Source organism: Mytilus galloprovincialis, chromosome 2 (genome assembly GCF_965363235.1).
Source record: "Mytilus galloprovincialis chromosome 2, xbMytGall1.hap1.1, whole genome shotgun sequence".
In the NCBI taxonomy this organism is placed as follows: domain Eukaryota; kingdom Metazoa; phylum Mollusca; class Bivalvia; order Mytilida; family Mytilidae; genus Mytilus; species Mytilus galloprovincialis.
In genome coordinates, this window is record NC_134839.1 from 19033282 (window position 1) to 19052405 (window position 19124).

The following is a 19124-nucleotide window of genomic DNA, read 5'->3' on the forward strand; positions in this document are numbered from 1 at the left end:
ATAGCAGAAAACAGCTGAAGGCCACCAATGTGTCTTAAACGCAGCGTGAAAATCACAAAATGGGAGGCGAGTTACACCAACACATTAGAGCTCTTATAAGAAGAAACATAGTATTCTAAATCATGCCTAATTAAAATTTTACTAGGAATAAAAAGAATAATCTAAAATATTTAATGATATCTAATTTTCATAGAAACATGTCTTGGACGCGATTCCATTCTCCTTTATGGGGTAAAGGTTTCACATGTAAAAGTTTACATAAAACTTGGTAAACATCAACAGCTCTCATTGGACCAACTTTGTCATTCTTCTTTATATCTAAAAAATAAAAGAAAAACGTTTAAAAATTTCTTATATCATTTATAACTTTACACTGATTATATATTGTTCTTTCTAGTCCTATCTTTTTTTTTATTGTTATCCATGTCAAATCATATTGAACGAGTTAAAGTTTGGTCTATCTGAAATATTAAAAAGGAATCTTAGTAGAGTCTCACTAGATGTATTAAACGTCCGTTTTCCCACTCTTTGCAATAAACCCAGTTTTCCCCTCTGTACGACATACCCAGTTTCTCACTCTGCACGATAAATCCAGTTTCTCACTGCGCGGTAAATCCCGTTTCTCACTCTGCACAATAAATATAGTTTCTCACTCTGCACGATAAATCCAATTTCCCACTCAGTATGATAAGTCTGGTTTCTTACTCCAGGAAAAAGTCCGGTTTCTTACTTCAGGATTAATCGAGTTCCCACTTTACATGATTATAACCCATCGAAACAACAAAAAAGATTGCGCCTTGTTGGTGCAGCACGTTCTGGAAAAAATACACAAGGAATTTTTGGACATTTTTTCCATGGGTTTTAAGTTCCCACGAAAAAACCCACACTGGAATGAAGAAGGAAAATACACTTGTGCATTTCATATACTTGGAGTACTACATACCGGAATAAAAATACGATAACATATCAAGCCCATACCAAACATTAAATAGATTGACACTCGAAACAATTGCTACAATGATTTTGAGTGTACTAAGGGTCTGTAAACTTTATGTCTCCAATCCGACCGGACTTATAAAGTCCTGGCTACGTATTTATAAATTCCAACCTGACAATTAGACGCCCGCCTTCTCGTCATAGCTCTTGGTACTGGACGGAAAAATTCGAGACAACCAGATTGTCAACATCTGAATACCTACAGTTGGTATTTCAGCTTTTCACAGAATTAAAAGACCGGTTGTGTCATTAGGTTTCTCCTATTATCAATGCATCATCCAGATTGTGCAAATTGCGCTTTCGATCCAGAGCGCTTCAACTACCCAATGCATTAAATTGTTCACTTACCTGGTCCTGTTGCTAGGAAGATCCCGCGCATATCTTTATCGACATTATCAAATCCATGCCATCCTTTACTTGTGACCGATGGATACTCCGGCTGCAAATATAAATTAGTTTAATTGATGTGAATTAATTGTGGTGTTTTAAAAGGAGCTACCATTTAATTTGTAGAGAAGAGTGAAAAAATAAAAATGCAGGATAGTTTACAACTAAAAATATTTTTCATCCTAGTCCCCCCTTAAAATAAAATCATGGTAGCTTTCTAACTTACAAATAAGAAACTTCATAGACACATCTATGGTGTCCTGTAAGGCATCAACCATTTTTGTTTTAATTATTGCTTGTTGCTTGCTTGACGCCAAATACCAATTATTTCATTCGTATGCCTCACCCTGACCAGAACAAATTAACAGTCCATACAAATGGTAGCGGGTTCTGAAACATAAGTCGACCGTCCGGGATGTAGGGTGGAAAGTATTTGACTGCCACTGGAAACTTCGGATATATATTGGAAAGCGACAGAAATTTTGCAATGCAACAAGCAGCCTATGAATCACTCTGACAGTTATTTCAACGAGTAGTCGTAAGCGGCCAGAGAGAGCAACAGTACGCAACGTCTCCATTGCGACTGCATGGCCGTGGTCCGGTATTTATACATCTCGAAAAGCCGAAAAGTTTAATTTCTCTCCAGATTGTTCAGGGGATTCGAGATTTTCTGCAGCCTGTGTCAAAGATACATCCGTTCACACACAAACAAAAATTTCTCAGTTCAATGTGAAATTTTAATAAATATATTATCATTTTGTTAAAATAGTTTCAAGGGTGCATGCGACATTTTTTTTACCTTTTAGAATAAAATTTCCTCAATCAGAGTACAAGTTTGGTAGTTAAAATATTTCCCCTACCGTTAGAATAAACCATCCACTTTCCGCGACAACTGTAATTGGTGGTACAAGCTTATGATGTTTATAGCACCAACAATCAGGCAGATCATCTTTCTTGTATATAGTGATATGATCATTGTTCAGTTTCTTCAAATCAGAATATACCTAGAATAGTTGTAAAGTAAAACGTAAAGTAGAAATTATCAAATATCTTAAAATGTCATTTAGTAAAAAAAAGTTGGTAACAAATTATAAATAAAACTTACAAGCAAAAAATAAATCGGATCAATGCCAGAGTAGAAGAAACATGTCAGAAAATTGTCAGAAATCAAACAATTCCAGAGTAGAAGATACATGTCATAAATTGTCAGAAATCAAACAATTATAGAATATTTAATATTTCATTGACAACGGCTATTTTTTAGGTTTTTCTTAGGGTTAAAGTACATATTACAGTTGCCTATAATTACGTTCATCCACTTTATTTGCACTGTGGTTGACGGTGGTTTCATTGCCAATCATACCAAGTTTTCTTATTTTTAAATAAAATGTAATTTTATGAAGATATTTTGGAAAAAAAGGTTTTTTTTTTAAATGTTCATAATGAAATCGTTATACTGATTAAATTGTGTTTTTTTTTCTCACAGAAAGCTCTTGTTTTAATGTCTGTCATCTAACCTTTTCCAGTTTGTGATCATGGGGCCAAATATTACACATGTGCCCCCTGTCGGTAAATATTTTCACATCAGTTGTATTTAGTATATGAGATACGTCAACAGTTCGTTCGGGTGATATATCTTTCATTCCATGGTCAGAAAATATGACTATATTGACTTTATCTCGTAAAGACTGTTGTTCTAGTTGATCCAGTAGAGAGTCTATAGCTGTATCAAATTCCACTAGTTTTTGGTGGAAGTCATCTGACTTTGTGTCAATATCATGTCCCCATTTGTCAATTTCCCAGACAAAAACTCCTAAAATAAATTCATAATATTTAGAATGATATGATATATAATCCCCTTATATACCACAAGCAAACTAACTTTAACGTACAAAATAAAGTAAAAATATCGGTAAAGATAAAAAAATCTAAGCACAGAAAACACGTTTATATTATTACGATGTAAACCATCTTAGGATAATCATCACCCCTTCTCCCCCAAGTTTAACGACTGTTAGACTTGCATCTGAATGCCTTATATTTTACGAATAAGCATCATAAATTCGTAAGGGTTCCGCGGAACCCAGTGTCTCGCCTACGTTATCTGTAAATCTCCGGCTCAACAAAAATGAGGAAAAAAATCAATAAAAATATTCCTCTTGATACTATCTTTTGTTTGTAAGAAGCTTTGTCAAAATCCAGGATAGTTTAAAATCAAATAAATGTTTAAAAATTTTATAAGTAAAATACAGATACACAGGTACAAAATTTTAACAAAATTTCTTTCAAGATACTAGCTTTTGATCATAAACAAGTTTCTGTCCAAGTTTGGTATCAATTTGAAACAGTATAAGAAAGTTATTTAAATTTTAAAAACTTTAACCACAGAGTGAAAGTGTTGTTTTCTGGCAGAAAATCTAAGTCCATTTAAAAGTAAAATACGAAAAAAAATGATTTTTTTTTTTACAAAACTTACTTCTGGATACTGTCTTATAATCATAAACAAGCTTCTGTCCAAGTTTGGTACAAACCCAAGAGAGTTTAAGAAAGTTATTAAAATTTTAAAAACTTTAACCACAGGGTGAATGTAATGTTTCCCCCAGAAAAACTAAGTCCATTTATAAGTAAAATACGGAAAAAATGGAATTTTATTTTTACAAAATTTACTTCTGGATACTATCTTATGATCATAAATTTAAACAAGCTTCTGTCCAAGTTTGGTAGAAATCATGTACCCCCCCCCCCCCCAAAAAAAAAAATATGATGAAAAATGTATGATATATTTTCGAATAAAATAATATAATAGATTACATTTGATACCTGCCATATCAATTTCGTCGCTTTTAAACATATCCAAAGATTTTTTTATGTTGCGCTTCATTTCTGGCAACATAGCCCAATTTTCTCCATCCACTGGTAAACTGTATGTAGAACTGAAACCTTTATGAGGAAATTCACCACCACTCCACTCAAACATATATGTTTTCTTCCCCTGAATAATCAGATATATACTTCTTACAACAGAAAATGTCACCTACATGTACATGTACGAAATGAGAATTCAACACGGTTCTAGGACTTTAATAATGTTTAAATTTACGATTTCTAACAAACTTAACATTATTTTTCATAACTTTTCTGGGGATGAAATATTCATTTATATCCGTGGGACTTATTTAGTTACAAATGTGTACACAATTATTTCCTACATTTTGTGGAACGAAATATTTTTTTCACCCGATCTTAGTCATTTTTTTTAGTTCTTTCCATACTAATATAATCATTTAGTAATGCTCCTGCTACCCCCATTCCGTAATATCGAATGCCCGTGAGTCCCGCCCGTCTCCTAACAAGAACCTGACCTGTTTGACAGCTGTGATCCAGAATGGTTCAGCATCTTCCCACCAATGACTATTTCGACATTCTGGATTGGCCATCATGTCAAACCTTTCACCTCGCTCTTCGCTATACATGTAGTTACCAACCATGCCATGATCTTCACAGTATAAACCTAAAATAAAATTCTGATTTTTTACTTTTTTAAATAAAAATTTTAACTATATCTCAAGTATGGTCTTATTTATTCTAGGAAATGAGAAGCTAGTGCTTTGGCAGGTCAACCAATTACTCTTCAAATTCGTCTATTTGATTCAAATATTATATTTGCTGTATGCATGGCTGCATGTTTTGAGATGTTTGACGTCCAGCAATTTGAAAAGGGAACAGCAGGATTTCCTCCCGGATACATTTGTTTCCTGTGTATGCTATTTGCACGTCAAAAGATCTAGAACCCTTACAACAACTCGTCTGCTTGACTGTAGATGGCATTTTGCAACGCAAAAGCTTCTGTATTGGACACATCTCCCAGTTTATATTCCAGAGCTCACATGTCCTATCATGAATTCCTTGATAAGAGTGTTGATGCTTACAAGGAAATGATTAAGCCCAGAGTTCCAAGTGTTCGTGACGTTGAACTCATTCAAAACTTTTACGGACGATATGATCAGTTAATCATCTCCTCTAATGTGACCTAACGAATCAGACTTATCACTTTATCACTAGGTTTGTAAGTTAGAATGTGTAACACGACGAATAACACATGTGGGGCAGGATTTGCGTACCTTTCCGGAGAACCTTATTTAACCCCCGGTTTTAGGAGAGATATTTGTTATTAGTTGTCTATGTTGTGTTTTGTTGTTTGTGTTTATTTTGTGGTGTTTTCGTTGTTTGCCATGTTATTATCAGCTTCAGGTTTACCTCCGACTTAGTTGTTTGTGTTTATTTTGTGGTGTTTTCGTTGTTTGCCATGTTATTATCAGCTTCAGGTTTACCTCCGACTTATGACTTTCTCTGTGGTATACTGTAAATTCAGTAATTATTGTGTGCATTATTTTGTCATTTTAGACTTAAATGCGATTAAAATTTTTACGATTATGAAAAAAATCCGGTTGAATGTTTAATTCATATTTTTTTTTCAAAATGAGAGTGAAAATTAATTCTTTTACAACTCTGTCGCAATTTTCGCAATAATAAAAACCTCGCAATAATTTCTGAATTACACTCATAAAATAACATGAATAATGACTGAGAGTTAAATATGGAAAACCGAAGACAACTAAATCGACAGCAGGGGCGGATCCAGGATTTTGTAAAGGGGGGGCGAAGATTATAAATGTTTTTGGGACCTTTTTTCGGCTAAAAACATAAAATAAGTGTAATATGCACAATTTAAACGGTTCCTGGCTTGGGGCATGTATATTTTATAGTTGCTGTATTAAAAGTGTAAGGGTTGGACATTTTTTTATGGACATGGACATTCGATGAAATTTACAATACGACCAACACGAGTTAAAAAAGACAAACAAGCAGTTTTTATCAAAATGTTTGATTGATATATGTTTCACCCAACATAACTTAGAGAACGGAAGTGAGGGGTTCCAAATCCCCCAAAGATTACGAAAATGTCTGAAATGACAACGAATTTAGACTGATGGTCGACAAATGGAGACATAAAGGTCACACCCAGTAGGCAGGTTACAAAGTATTCAATATATATAAGTCCGGCGAAACAGACATTCAAGTCAGACACGCAAACCCCGGCCCCAAAAAAACTACGCCCGTTTTTTTTCATCATGTTCATTTCATGCTAAATAATTTTGTTGGAAATTTTCGTTTTTAATAGCAAAAAACTGGACAAGACTATTGTTTTTAATCCAGATACGGTTCAGAATTTTTGTTTAAGGCAAGAATCAGAGTCAATTTTTCTCTCTCAAATATCTAAGACTGTCTCCTCAAATCAAATGGTTCGTACCTGAGACTTGAAATTCTTATAGAGCTTATACTAAAATTGAGAATGGAAATGGGGAATGTGTCAAAGAGACAACAACCCGACCACAAAAAAACAACAGCAGAAGGTCACGAACAGGTGTTCAATGTAGCGAGAAATTTCCGCACCTGGAGGCGTCCTTCAGCTGGTCCCTTAACAAATATAGTTCAGTGATAATGAACGCCATACTAATTTCCAAATTGTACACAAGAAACTAAAAATAAAATAATACAAGACTTACAAAGTCTAGAGGCTCCTGACTTGGAACAAGCGCAAAAATGAGGCGGGGTGACAGGGGTTCTTTATTCAATTTGTTATTTATAAAATAAGCTGGTGCATTTGGGGTTAAACATGTTTTCGTAGGTAAATAATATTGTGGAATTTCTTTTTCTTGAGGGTGCAATAGTCTATAGAGTATTTACTATTACTTTCTGTTTGGTGGAATAGTGAAATAGAAGTCAATACGTTCTTGCTCAATCCTGTGTTGCTTTGAAGGTTTCCTGATTGTCATGACATCCTCAGCCTAAGCAATGTTTATTACTGTAATTTTAATTTCAAAATGACCGTCGTGTGCCGTTTTTTCAACGCACTGGTCAACTCCACCATAGCAAATCATATGACTTTGACAATCAGTAAATACCACCGAAAAATATCTTTATATTAAGTAAAGAATTGTCGTATAAAAATTAAATACTCGGGAAATGGCAAAGTTCACGAAGTCTAGTCTGATAAAATAATTTTACAAAAAAAAAAAAAAAAAGTCCGAGCAAAGGGGGGGGCGTACGCCCTCTACGCCCCCCCCCCCTGAATCCGCCACTGGACAGTCTCGTTCATATAAAGACTACGGCTCATCCTAATGATAGAATATAAACGAAGAACGGAATTCGTACTGCATTAGTATGAAATTCATATGTGCATGTTTTACTCAGGTAGAACCCATATCACAAAGACCAGCTCATTCGGTATTTTGTATACGTTTAAAAAACAATTTATTTATTTTTCTGTTCATGTGTGTGCACTTTTTTTATAAATGTGTACACGAAATAAAAGTATTATTAAATTCCATTCTATTTAAATTTTGTGCAATCTAGCAGTTTTTGTCATGTTTGTTAAGCCTTAACATTTAACACATAATAACTCCCATTGTTCGACTCATACCTGTCATAAGAGAATAGTAGTTTGGATAAGATAAAGACGGGTAGACAGGTTCCAGATAATCTGCTTTAACACCTTCATTCAGCAACCTTTGGAATCCCTTGAGATCCTTTCTGTTTTCTAGGTAGTCCCAACGAAATCCGTCACAAAGCAAAACCAACAATTTATTAGCCATTGTTTTATGTACACACTAATTTGCATACACACAGGATTTTGTGTTTAAACAAAACCTGTACCAGCTAAACATTGAACAAAAAAATCAATTTGTTTAAACTTCCTGTATATATATATATAGCAAGCAATAACACGTTACATAACTCTGACACACATCACGAATCAACCGTATGAATAAAGCTCCGCCTTTCTAATCTTTGCAAATCAGCTGTCGTCACTATAGTAACTATATATACTTTAATACTATATATACGGTGTTTTGTCGAACAAGGTTCCATAATCATAATTTTGTGTAAGTCTTGTGACAGATATTTGACATACATGTTGGACATAGGTGACGTTACAATTATTAATTAAATTTTATTTCAATAAGAAATTAAAGGGAAAAAAACATGTTTATGTAACTTGTAGTTTTGGCCTGGTTTTGGACCATAACTATATTTATGCATTCTAATTTTTGTTAATATATTTTAAATTCTTTCGTTATCCTGTTTATTTTATGTAATTCTGTTTGCTACAGTCAACTAAAGGTTACTAGGACGTTCAGAAATTAGTATACTACACTGATCACTGATTTATTTTTGGCGCAAATGATACCATGTAATTTTAAAACAGGTGGCGCAAACGTAGCATTGGAGAAAAAAAAGTTGTGGCGCTAAAGAACGCATTTTTGGCGCTATAAAATTAATAGCGAGTTTCTTGATATTCTTGGTGCTCTTGGTTTAAAAATGATTAAGATTTAAGATTATTTTCTTTTAATTTTATTTTGAAAAAAATAGATCAAGTTTATAAGTATCTCAATATTTTAATTTAACAGTAATTATTATTGTTATTATTTGATATTTTATTAGAATTGTTTATAGTATTTTACTATTGTTTTCAATTTATTTTGTCTTTAAAATTGTACTTTGAAATTATATTGTAATTACTTTGATGTTTTGTTTATTACATAAATAGCGAGTTTCGTGATATTCTAGATGTCAGTCGATCCTGGCCTGCCTCTATATCGGCAAAAATGCCCGACCTGCCTTTGCATCGACAGCAATGCCATGTACCATCCTAGACATTGTCACAGCTTGTTTCCCCCATCATGTAAAAACCCAGAACCAGCTATCACAGATCTCTGTAGTTCGTCGGTCGAGAGTCTGTTGGGAATCAACACAACAGCTTACTTCACAATTAGTACCAACAATCTATATACCATTCACATGGATTGCAATGTCGTTCTTTATTTATGTTAAAATATATAATGGAGGACCCGTCTCGAATTCGTCCTTTTATTTATGTTATAATATACTTCAGCATTTAAAAAAATGGATAGATTGACGTCCAGTGATTTTTTTTACATTGTCTTCTTCTTCTCTATTCTTTCCTCAACTATCTGGAGTACCACTACGTTTGTAGCACGCAGTGGCGGATTCAGGGGGGGGGGCGTAGAGGGCGTACGCCCCCCCCCCCCCTTTGCTCGGACTTTTTTTTTTTTTTTTGTAAAATTATTTTATCAGACTAGACTTCGTGAACTTTGCCATTTCCCGAGTATTTAATTTTTATACGACAATTCTTTACTTAATATAAAGATATTTTTCGGTGGTATTTACTGATTGTCAAAGTCATATGATTTGCTATGGTGGAGTTGACCAGTGCGTTGAAAAAACGGCACACGACGGTCATTTTGAAATTAAAATTACAGTAATAAACATTGCTTAGGCTGAGGATGTCATGACAATCAGGAAACCTTCAAAGCAACACAGGATTGAGCAAGAACGTATTGACTTCTATTTCACTATTCCACCAAACAGAAAGTAATAGTAAATACTCTATAGACTATTGCACCCTCAAGAAAAAGAAATTCCACAATATTATTTACCTACGAAAACATGTTTAACCCCAAATGCACCAGCTTATTTTATAAATAACAAATTGAATAAAGAACCCCTGTCACCCCGCCTCATTTTTGCGCTTGTTCCAAGTCAGGAGCCTCTAGACTTTGTAAGTCTTGTATTATTTTATTTTTAGTTTCTTGTGTACAATTTGGAAATTAGTATGGCGTTCATTATCACTGAACTATATTTGTTAAGGGACCAGCTGAAGGACGCCTCCAGGTGCGGAAATTTCTCGCTACATTGAACACCTGTTCGTGACCTTCTGCTGTTGTTTTTTTGTGGTCGGGTTGTTGTCTCTTTGACACATTCCCCATTTCCATTCTCAATTTTAGTATAAGCTCTATAAGAATTTCAAGTCTCAGGTACGAACCATTTGATTTGAGGAGACAGTCTTAGATATTTGAGAGAGAAAAATTGACTCTGATTCTTGCCTTAAACAAAAATTCTGAACCGTATCTGGATTAAAACAATAGTCTTGTCCAGTTTTTTGCTATTAAAAACGAAAATTTCCAACAAAATTATTTAGCATGAAATGAACATGATGAAAAAAACGGGCGTAGTTTTTTTGGGGCCGGGGTTTGCGTGTCTGACTTGAATGTCTGTTTCGCCGGACTTATATATATTGAATACTTTGTAACCTGCCTACTGGGTGTGACCTTTATGTCTCCATTTGTCGACCATCAGTCTAAATTCGTTGTCATTTCAGACATTTTCGTAATCTTTGGGGGATTTGGAACCCCTCATTTCCGTTCTCTAAGTTATGTTGGGTGAAACATATATCAATCAAACATTTTGATAAAAACTGCTTGTTTGTCTTTTTTAACTCGTGTTGGTCGTATTGTAAATTTCATCGAATGTCCATGTCCATAAAAAAATGTCCAACCCTTACACTTTTAATACAGCAACTATAAAATATACATGCCCCAAGCCAGGAACCGTTTAAATTGTGCATATTACACTTATTTTATGTTTTTAGCCGAAAAAAGGTCCCAAAAATTTTTCGCCTCGCTTCGCTCGGCAACATTTATAATCTTCGCCCCCCCTTTACAAAATCCTGGATCCGCCCCTGGCACGGATAAGCAACTGATTTACTGTAAGCAACTGTGTGCATGTGCAGGAATATTATACAGTGTATATGATCGGTGCACAAACCAGTATCATTTCGCCTAAATATATTGTTCTAGATACTGGTATAATGGATATCAACACAGCCTGACGTACCCACCACCAATTTACAACGCAACGGCAGTTGGTCTTATCCAAAATGAGCTTAGGCTGCGATCCCAGCTGGGAGCTCAATTCAAACATAAAACTTTAAAATAACTTAATGTCAAATCACTTTTGTAAACGTGCAGGAAACTGTTCCATCACCATACTATATACATTTGAACTCCATATAAATCACGCATGTTATGTCAATTATACACTAGTCAATGTCTATTACTTTAAAAGTTCATGCACTGTGGCATATACTAAAATCTAAAATTACTTCGTGTACCATCAAATTATCAATGTTACTGTGGCAGTTTGTTACTCAGCATATAACTCAACTTTTTATTGTTCATTCTAAATTAAACCAATATGAACATCTTTATTGGTACTTCACTCAAGTTTCCTTACACTGCACCAGTAGCCTAATATCTCCTACTTCACTAAAAAAAATAAAAAAACACACAACAAGTTAAGTTAGGGAGAAAATCAGTAGCTTACATAATAGTTACTTTATCACCTATTTGGGACAAAAATGTTATTATCCGAGTATAATTTCCTTATACCTTAATAGACAAATAATTTCTTAACTTAATAGAACATGTACAACTTAGCCAGTTATATCAACCCTTAAGTTTCCTTACAAACTTAAATATAAGTATTGCAAAAAATATCAGAACACAAGGGTTACTTAACATTAAATTGTCATATTAAACCTTAAACTTTTGATTAATAGTAACTTTATAAATTTATTTATTTTATTTTAAACTATTAAATGATTTTAAATGACTTTAAATGACATTGCCATCCTAGCTGCCAACTAAATCCAGTATAGAGCATCTTTTATGGTGTAGAGCATATACCATTCCTCTTGTTATGGCCTCAATTTTCTACATAAATGAGAAAGTCTGTATTAATATTGGAACTTGTGGGCTAGAAACATCCAAAATCACTCTCAATAGCATTGAATTGTTTGAGAAGACAAGATTTCCTATTTCATGATTAAAGTCATAAAGCAGAGTTCTTAGCTTTGGAATAAATTGATTCCTCACAGTATCTGTGCTAGCACACTGTAGCAAGAAATGTTCAGTATCTTCGATCTCATCCATACACAACAGACATATCGCACTTACTTCGTACTTGTTAAATCTACTACGATTTGATTGTAGTGTATACACTCCTGTAAGTAATCTAGCTTTTACATTAGCTTTCATAATAGAAATAGAGTCAAGTCCTGTGTTGGCACAAACGTTATGAACAGTTTCACAATTCATTGACATGGGATGCAAAAAGCGAAGAGTAGACTTTCCTTCTGCCATATTCGTTATCTTCTGTCTCCAGAATGTTTCTATTCTCTTTTTCACATAGTTTTTCCAAATTTCTCTATTTGGAATCGAATTTAAGATGTCAAAAATAGATTCAAATTCATACAATGAGAGTATATCGTTCACATAAATAAACCAGCTATGAGAGGTGTTATCCTTCATCACAAGTTGTCTAATACATTGTACATATCTCCTTCTCTATATCATTGTTTCGCACAATGTTGCCAAAGTTTACTAAAATTTGTCTATGTAAAAACGCTTCTATTGGCATCTGGCCAGACAGAATATATATTGCTGCATCAGCGGTTCGTTCTGGCAAGTTTTGCAGAATTTTAAGTTGTGATTTGTGAAAAAAGTTCAATTCATCCAATTCCTTTCTGGTAAGTGTTACACAGTCTAGTCCAAAAATTAATCGTGGGCGAACATATGTATTCCATAATTTGATGACTATATTTGGGTTGACTCCATTATATCCGTGTATACCTGCACCCATTAGCGAATATCAGGTTCGTCTAGCTAATTTAATTCTTTCTGATACCAAATATTTTTCTACTGAATTTCGACTAATTCCAACATGCGTATATGAAACAACATGTTCTATAGGTTTTTCGTGTAAATAAAATTCATCCACACATTTTTCATTTCTTCTACTATTGAAAGTCATAATTTTACTTTTAGCTTCACTAATAAAATATCTATCTTTATTTGCAAAAGTTTCTTGTAAATTTAACATTGTCTGTAACGAAATAGCATCTTCCGCTAATAATACAATATCATCTGCGCATGCTGGTGAGGCAATATGTATCGTTCCAATACGGAAGCCCAAATGTTTGTTTTGATACCAATCTAATAATGGATTAATTTAAAGTTTATACAGAGTAGGAGACAAAATACCACCTTGTCTAACTCCCTGTTGCTCATCAAAAGCTCTTGAGAAATGTCCATCCCACTTAACCTTTGATCTCATTTGCTGATACCATTTATATACTACAAACCAATCCTCATCCTTAACTCCAGGCTGAAAAAGTTTTAACATTAAAGAATCATGCCACACAACATCAAATGCTTTAGAGGCATCAATAAAGGCTACAAATACTTTCTTTTTACGATCCTTTGCGTCAGCTAGCGTCTCAGTAAGTAGTAAAGCTGTATTTGTTGGAGATACCCGTTTAGTAAAACCACGTTGCAATTTATTTTGAAGTCTAAGTCAGGTGAAATTTTAGACAAATGTATAGTCTCAAAAACTTTCCCCATTATACTACATACTGTAATTCGCCTATAAGAATTTGGATCCTGCAAGGGTTTACCATGACTCTGTGTATTGGAGTAATAATTCCAGACTGAAAAATTTCAGGTACATCGCTTTCTTGTAAAACACGATCAAAAAGAGCTTTTAATATTATAGGTACAATTTGTCCACCACATTTCAAATGTTCACTCATTAGATTTAACTCGTCAGGTGACTTTCCATTTTTCATTTTGCTTATAGCTGCTGTAACTTCATCTAAAGTTGCATATTGCATTCCCTTATTCCCTGAATTTTGTAGTGTCAAAATATTTTGTATATTACGCTTCACAATTTGATGCTGATGATCACAAAATGATGAACTTGTAGATAATGTACTTAATTTTTCGAAATACGATGCCCAGCCATCCCTTATTTCTTCTGAGGACTCAAGATTTATGCCATCAATAACTAATTTAGTCAATTTCTTAACTTGCCCAGTTCTTTGTATATTAATAAGTTTGTAAAAGAGCTTCTGATTTGAAGTATATGAGTCCATTATTTCATAATACAGTTTATATCTATTATTGGCATCCAACTGCCCCTGAGCTTGTCGGAGTTTCTTTTTAGCCAATTTACAGTTCACCCATAGAATGTTAGTTTCACATTTATTTCCGCCATCTTGTTTGAAAATACAATGTATTATATGCTTGTTTACTGTCATGACAAAGACTTCTCAAATTCATAGGCCACGGCTTTAACTTTCGAACCCTACGTTTTTAACCTCCTCTGATGCTTCCTCTGCACTTGTTTTAAAAATACCAGCCACATTTTGAAATTGTTCATCCAGAGACATATAATACATGTATTATATGTCTCTGGTTCATCTAAAGTTCCAGATGCAATATCTAAGGAATTAAATTTTTCATCAAGTAACCTCTGGTACTTCAACGTCTCACATTTCTCCCAGTTAATTCTATTCATCGTAGCAGTATTGACTACATCAGTTTTTTCTGTAGCATGTAAATTACATATAAAATTGGCAGTCACTGGCACATGAGATGACAAATTTAACGGCGACATACAATATATATCTGTCTTAATAAAAAAGTTACTATCATTAAAAGCTAAAATATAGTCTATTTGTGACGAAGCTTTGTCATTATGGTGAAAAAAAGTATGACTAGAAGGATAATTCCTTGGTACATATAAATTATTTCCTGTATTGATGTTAAAAACACTTTGTCTCTTGTAGTTTTCTGTTTACGAATCAATGAGGCATTTAAGTCACCTAGCACTATTATGGTGTGGTCTGCAAATTTAATATTCTTTGTTTGATGTTGTTTTTATAATACATATGCCTTTTAGTATTTGTAGGTTGGATATTTTTTTTGTCAACAACATCAGTTACATTTTTCTTAACAAGAAAAACGACATCAGAATATGAAAAAAACTTGAACGAAAATTTGAATCGATTTGTATTATATATTTTTCAAGTAGGATGCTTTTTAAGTTGGTAGGTAGGCAACACTAAACACATTAATTATTTTTTGAGTCTGATTTGAGTTCTACAAAGAAGATATTGTGTAGTGATTGTATTTTCCAGGGAATGCATTCAACCCAACGAAAACTGAATTTTAGTAAATTAAGATCGAATTCGAACACACATGCTACGTGCGGGAATCAAACGCACAACCTGACAGACTAGGTATACAGAATTTCGACTACTTAGACCACTTGGCCACCGACGCCCCCTATAAAAAGTAGCCGGGAGTAATAATGCTAGGCAGTCTAGATTAGAAAGGATTTCTACCTTCCCAGCGCAATAGTACATAACAAAATATTATATTGGACCTTTAAAATCAAATAAAACATGAAATTTCGTGCATGCAAGACTTAGTTTAGTATATATATTATATATATTCATGCATTGGTTTAATAATTTTGATAACATTCAAATTTCAAGAAACTTGTTTCATATGACTTTAAGAGACAGCTTTGAACAGTATTGAAACCTACAACTCGAGAAAACTTACAAAATAGAATTAATGACAGATCGTATTTTAAAAGTTCTTTCAACAAAAATGCAATCAAAGTATCTGAAAACAGGAAGTATAGAAAATCCATAAAAGTGGCCACCATTTACAAGTCATTACTGTCAAGCTCAGACTGACCAGTAGTAACTTGAGAAAAGATTGGCAGAATTTGTGTTTGACCAAATGGATGGACAGACAAGAAGGATAAAGAGCATGTAATATTGCTCTTAATTCTAGTGGGGTAATTCTAAATATGTACTGTTACACGTATGTCACAGTTTGGGGAGGGTTGGTGCCTTCAAACTAGTTTAACATGGCCTTATTCTGTATGTGACTGTGCCAATTCAGGAGCCTGTAATTCAGTGGTTGACATTTGTTTCTGTATATCATATTTGTTATTCGTTCATTATTTTGTACATAGGGATGTTAGTTTTTTTTTGTTTGAATTGTTTTACATTTGTCATTTTAGGACCTTTTATAGTTGTTGAGTTGTCTCATTGGCAATCATACCACATTTTCTTATTTTTATTGGATCAAATATTAACACAAAATAATGATCACATTTAATTATAAAGCGAAATATATAACCAATGACAAATAATTAACAATTATAAACAGGATATATTATCAATAACAACTTGTAGTTTCACTTGAACTAATTTTCTTTTTGAGTTTGTTGTGTGGTAAGCCTTTTACTATTTCTTCTTACTTCAAACATATTTTATAAATGTTTTTATAGAAGATATCTTATAAATATTTTTTTATGAAGATATCTTATAAATATTTTTTTATATAAGATATCGTATAAAGTTTATTACTGGTAGATATTTCAAAGTTATAATAAATAGTAAAACAGCTTGCCATAGTATTGGTAAATTATATATTCTGGAAAAGCTGGTTGCAGAACATACACCAGAAAGTACAGTCTGTATATTTTGAACAGGAAAATATATATAAAGTTCGATATACTGTTCCCAGATAAATATATAGTTTGCACATAGATACCATCACAAAAATATTCAATTGTTTATTTTATTTCTCACTATCAAGTTAATTTGATGACAAATTATTTTATTTGGAAATATGTGTAAATAGTTATCAAAGGTACAAGGATTATTATTTAGTACGCCAGACCTTGCTTTGAGCCCCTCCCCTCCAATAAAGCAAAATAAAACAACAAATTAATCGACTGTCATTTACTACATGTAAAATGGTATAGACATTACTAAAAACTAATTTAAGTAATTCATCGATCACCTGATCAAAAAAAGTTATCAATTCTTCATCAGATGTCTGACGCTGGGAAAACCAACTTAAGTCTGCAATCTAATGAATCTTTGCTGAAGAACATTCCAATTTTTTGTAAGTTGAAAAACTTCTGACATCATCATACACAACCACATTTTCCAATGACAGTCCACACCTTTTGATTCAATTTTCATAACTAACCTTTTAGATTTATGTTTACTTGTTCTAGGCCAGAATGTGTTGCTGAATGTTAGACAAACATCAATCAATAATTTAATTTTGGATGTAACACGTCTTCTGATTGGCTCACGTTATTTTGTTATGAGCCCATATACATAATATAGTCATGTGCCCGTGACGTCATCAACGTTTTTTCATGGTTTCCTACGGTTTAAAATGGAATTTAGAATTAAATTATAAGAAATGACTGTAATATTTTTTCTGTCTATTCGAAATAACATAAAAAATGTGGTGCACACTGTTAAATAACCTGCTATACACGTTATTCAGTGTGCACCAAATTTTTTATGTTATTTCTTCATAGACAGAAAAAATATTACAGTCATTCCTTAAATCAAATAATTCACTGAAACATGTTTAGACAGAAAGGCCCTAAAGTTTCTCATTGTAAAATCTCTCAGTAAAAATTCTGATACAAGCTGTCAATTCAAAATAAGATATTTCTTTCCCATCTGTATAAGTATCATTTCAATTAACCAAAACAAACTTGAGCCTCCATCTGGAAACAAAATGTCATTTTATTTTAAGGATGTACCTAGGTGAGATCTATGAATTTGAGTCAGATGTTTAGACTCCTTGGTTTTTATCCTTCAATACAGGATAAAATATTTTGCCTCGTAACACCCACTTTTCTTTTCATAAAAGATCCAATAACTCTTCAAATGTCACTTACCAAAATTTAAGCAATTTGTTGATTTCTTATTTTTCGATATGAGACCCAAACAATACAAATGCAAATATAAGGTAAAAGTACAAGTCGGCCTTTTCCCGCCATTTTTTAAAATCAGATATCTTGAAAAGGAGTTCCACAACGGTTTACCTATCAATATTTTTAGCTTATTTTGTTCCTTAACTAATGTTCTTCCAATTTATAGCTTCAATTTTAAATTTTTGATTTTTTTAATTTCAAGTACATCATTTAAGAAGTTTATTCAGATGTAGAACAAACTGTTTTATCTTATGTATTTTATCAAAGTTCAATATGTGACCTTTAAATAAATAAACTATTATTTATCTTATCAATGGTAAAAGAAAAAAAGACATTAAAAAAATTTCAAATAGTTTGATAAAAAGCAAAAGCAACTACAATAGTAAAACAATAATTATTACATTAAAGCAAACATCAGATCTATTTATCTTCTATCAGGAATATTTTCTTCCAGTTTCTATGAAATAAAAACAACTGTTATCTAAAATTGTATTTGTTGTACTAATCAACCTAAGTACCATTAAATTTAGATAAAAAAAATATGAACACTAAACAAATTCTGAAAAAAACTTGCTTAACTTATGACAACTATAAAACTTTAATTCTATAAATGACAAATATAAAAACAACAATTATTTTACATTGAAATATGAATATGTAATGAAAATTCACATAAAAAATGATGTGAATTTTTTTTCGTGAAACTCATTTTCAGGAGGCTGTTCTATTAAAGTATGATCCTATGCTACACCTGAAAATTGAAACTGTGAATAAACCGGTGTTATTGTATCACTGCTAAAAAAATAAGGTGACAAAAAAAACCCCCCAATTATTCCACAATAATCAACACACATGTAACAGGATACAAAATCTTTGAGGGTCTGGATGGAGTATCCTTCATTTCTATATTCTTAAATTTTATGCTATTTTTTTCTATTCTTAATATTATTTGCCAATAATCTATTCTTTTTTATTTAACTACCCCATTATTCTCTTTTTGTTTTGTTTTTGTCTATTTTTCATATTTTAGGCACATAATTCATTATTAAGTAAACCCCATCAAATCCCTCATTTGGAAAATGAATAATAATTGATACAATTAACATCATAACTTGAAAAGAATTTTTTTCCGCAGTAAATGTGCATTTACATTTGAATTGATTATCATCTTTGACTTTACTAATGCAATTTAGATTGGACTTGACTGATGT

The 19124-nt window shown here is 32.7% G+C and overlaps 1 protein-coding gene across 1 annotated transcript; it reads right to left on the bottom strand.

The window, feature by feature from the left end:
• Positions 1–157: 157 nt before the first annotated feature.
• On the bottom strand, positions 158–8139 carry LOC143063052 (glycerophosphocholine cholinephosphodiesterase ENPP6-like). Its single transcript, XM_076234975.1, has 7 exons — positions 7868–8139; positions 4746–4894; positions 4204–4375; positions 2901–3196; positions 2244–2387; positions 1345–1435; positions 158–318 (listed from the first exon to the last, which is right to left on the bottom strand). Exons 1-7 carry the CDS (start codon positions 8037–8039, stop codon positions 188–190), a joined length of 1155 nt encoding a protein of 384 aa, XP_076091090.1. The 5' UTR covers positions 8040–8139; the 3' UTR covers positions 158–187.
• Positions 8140–19124: the final 10985 nt, after the last annotated feature.

Coding starts and splice junctions, on each gene's coding strand:
- LOC143063052 (XM_076234975.1), bottom strand. CDS start 8,039: ATGGCTAATAAATTGTTGGTTTTGCTTTGTGACGGATTTCGTTGGGAC. Junction 4,895..7,867: donor CTACTATTCTCTTATGACAG/GTATGAGTCGAA, acceptor ATTTTATTTTAG/GTTTATACTGTGAAGATCAT. Junction 3,197..4,203: donor CGACGAAATTGATATGGCAG/GTATCAAATGTA, acceptor AATTTATTTTAG/GAGTTTTTGTCTGGGAAATT.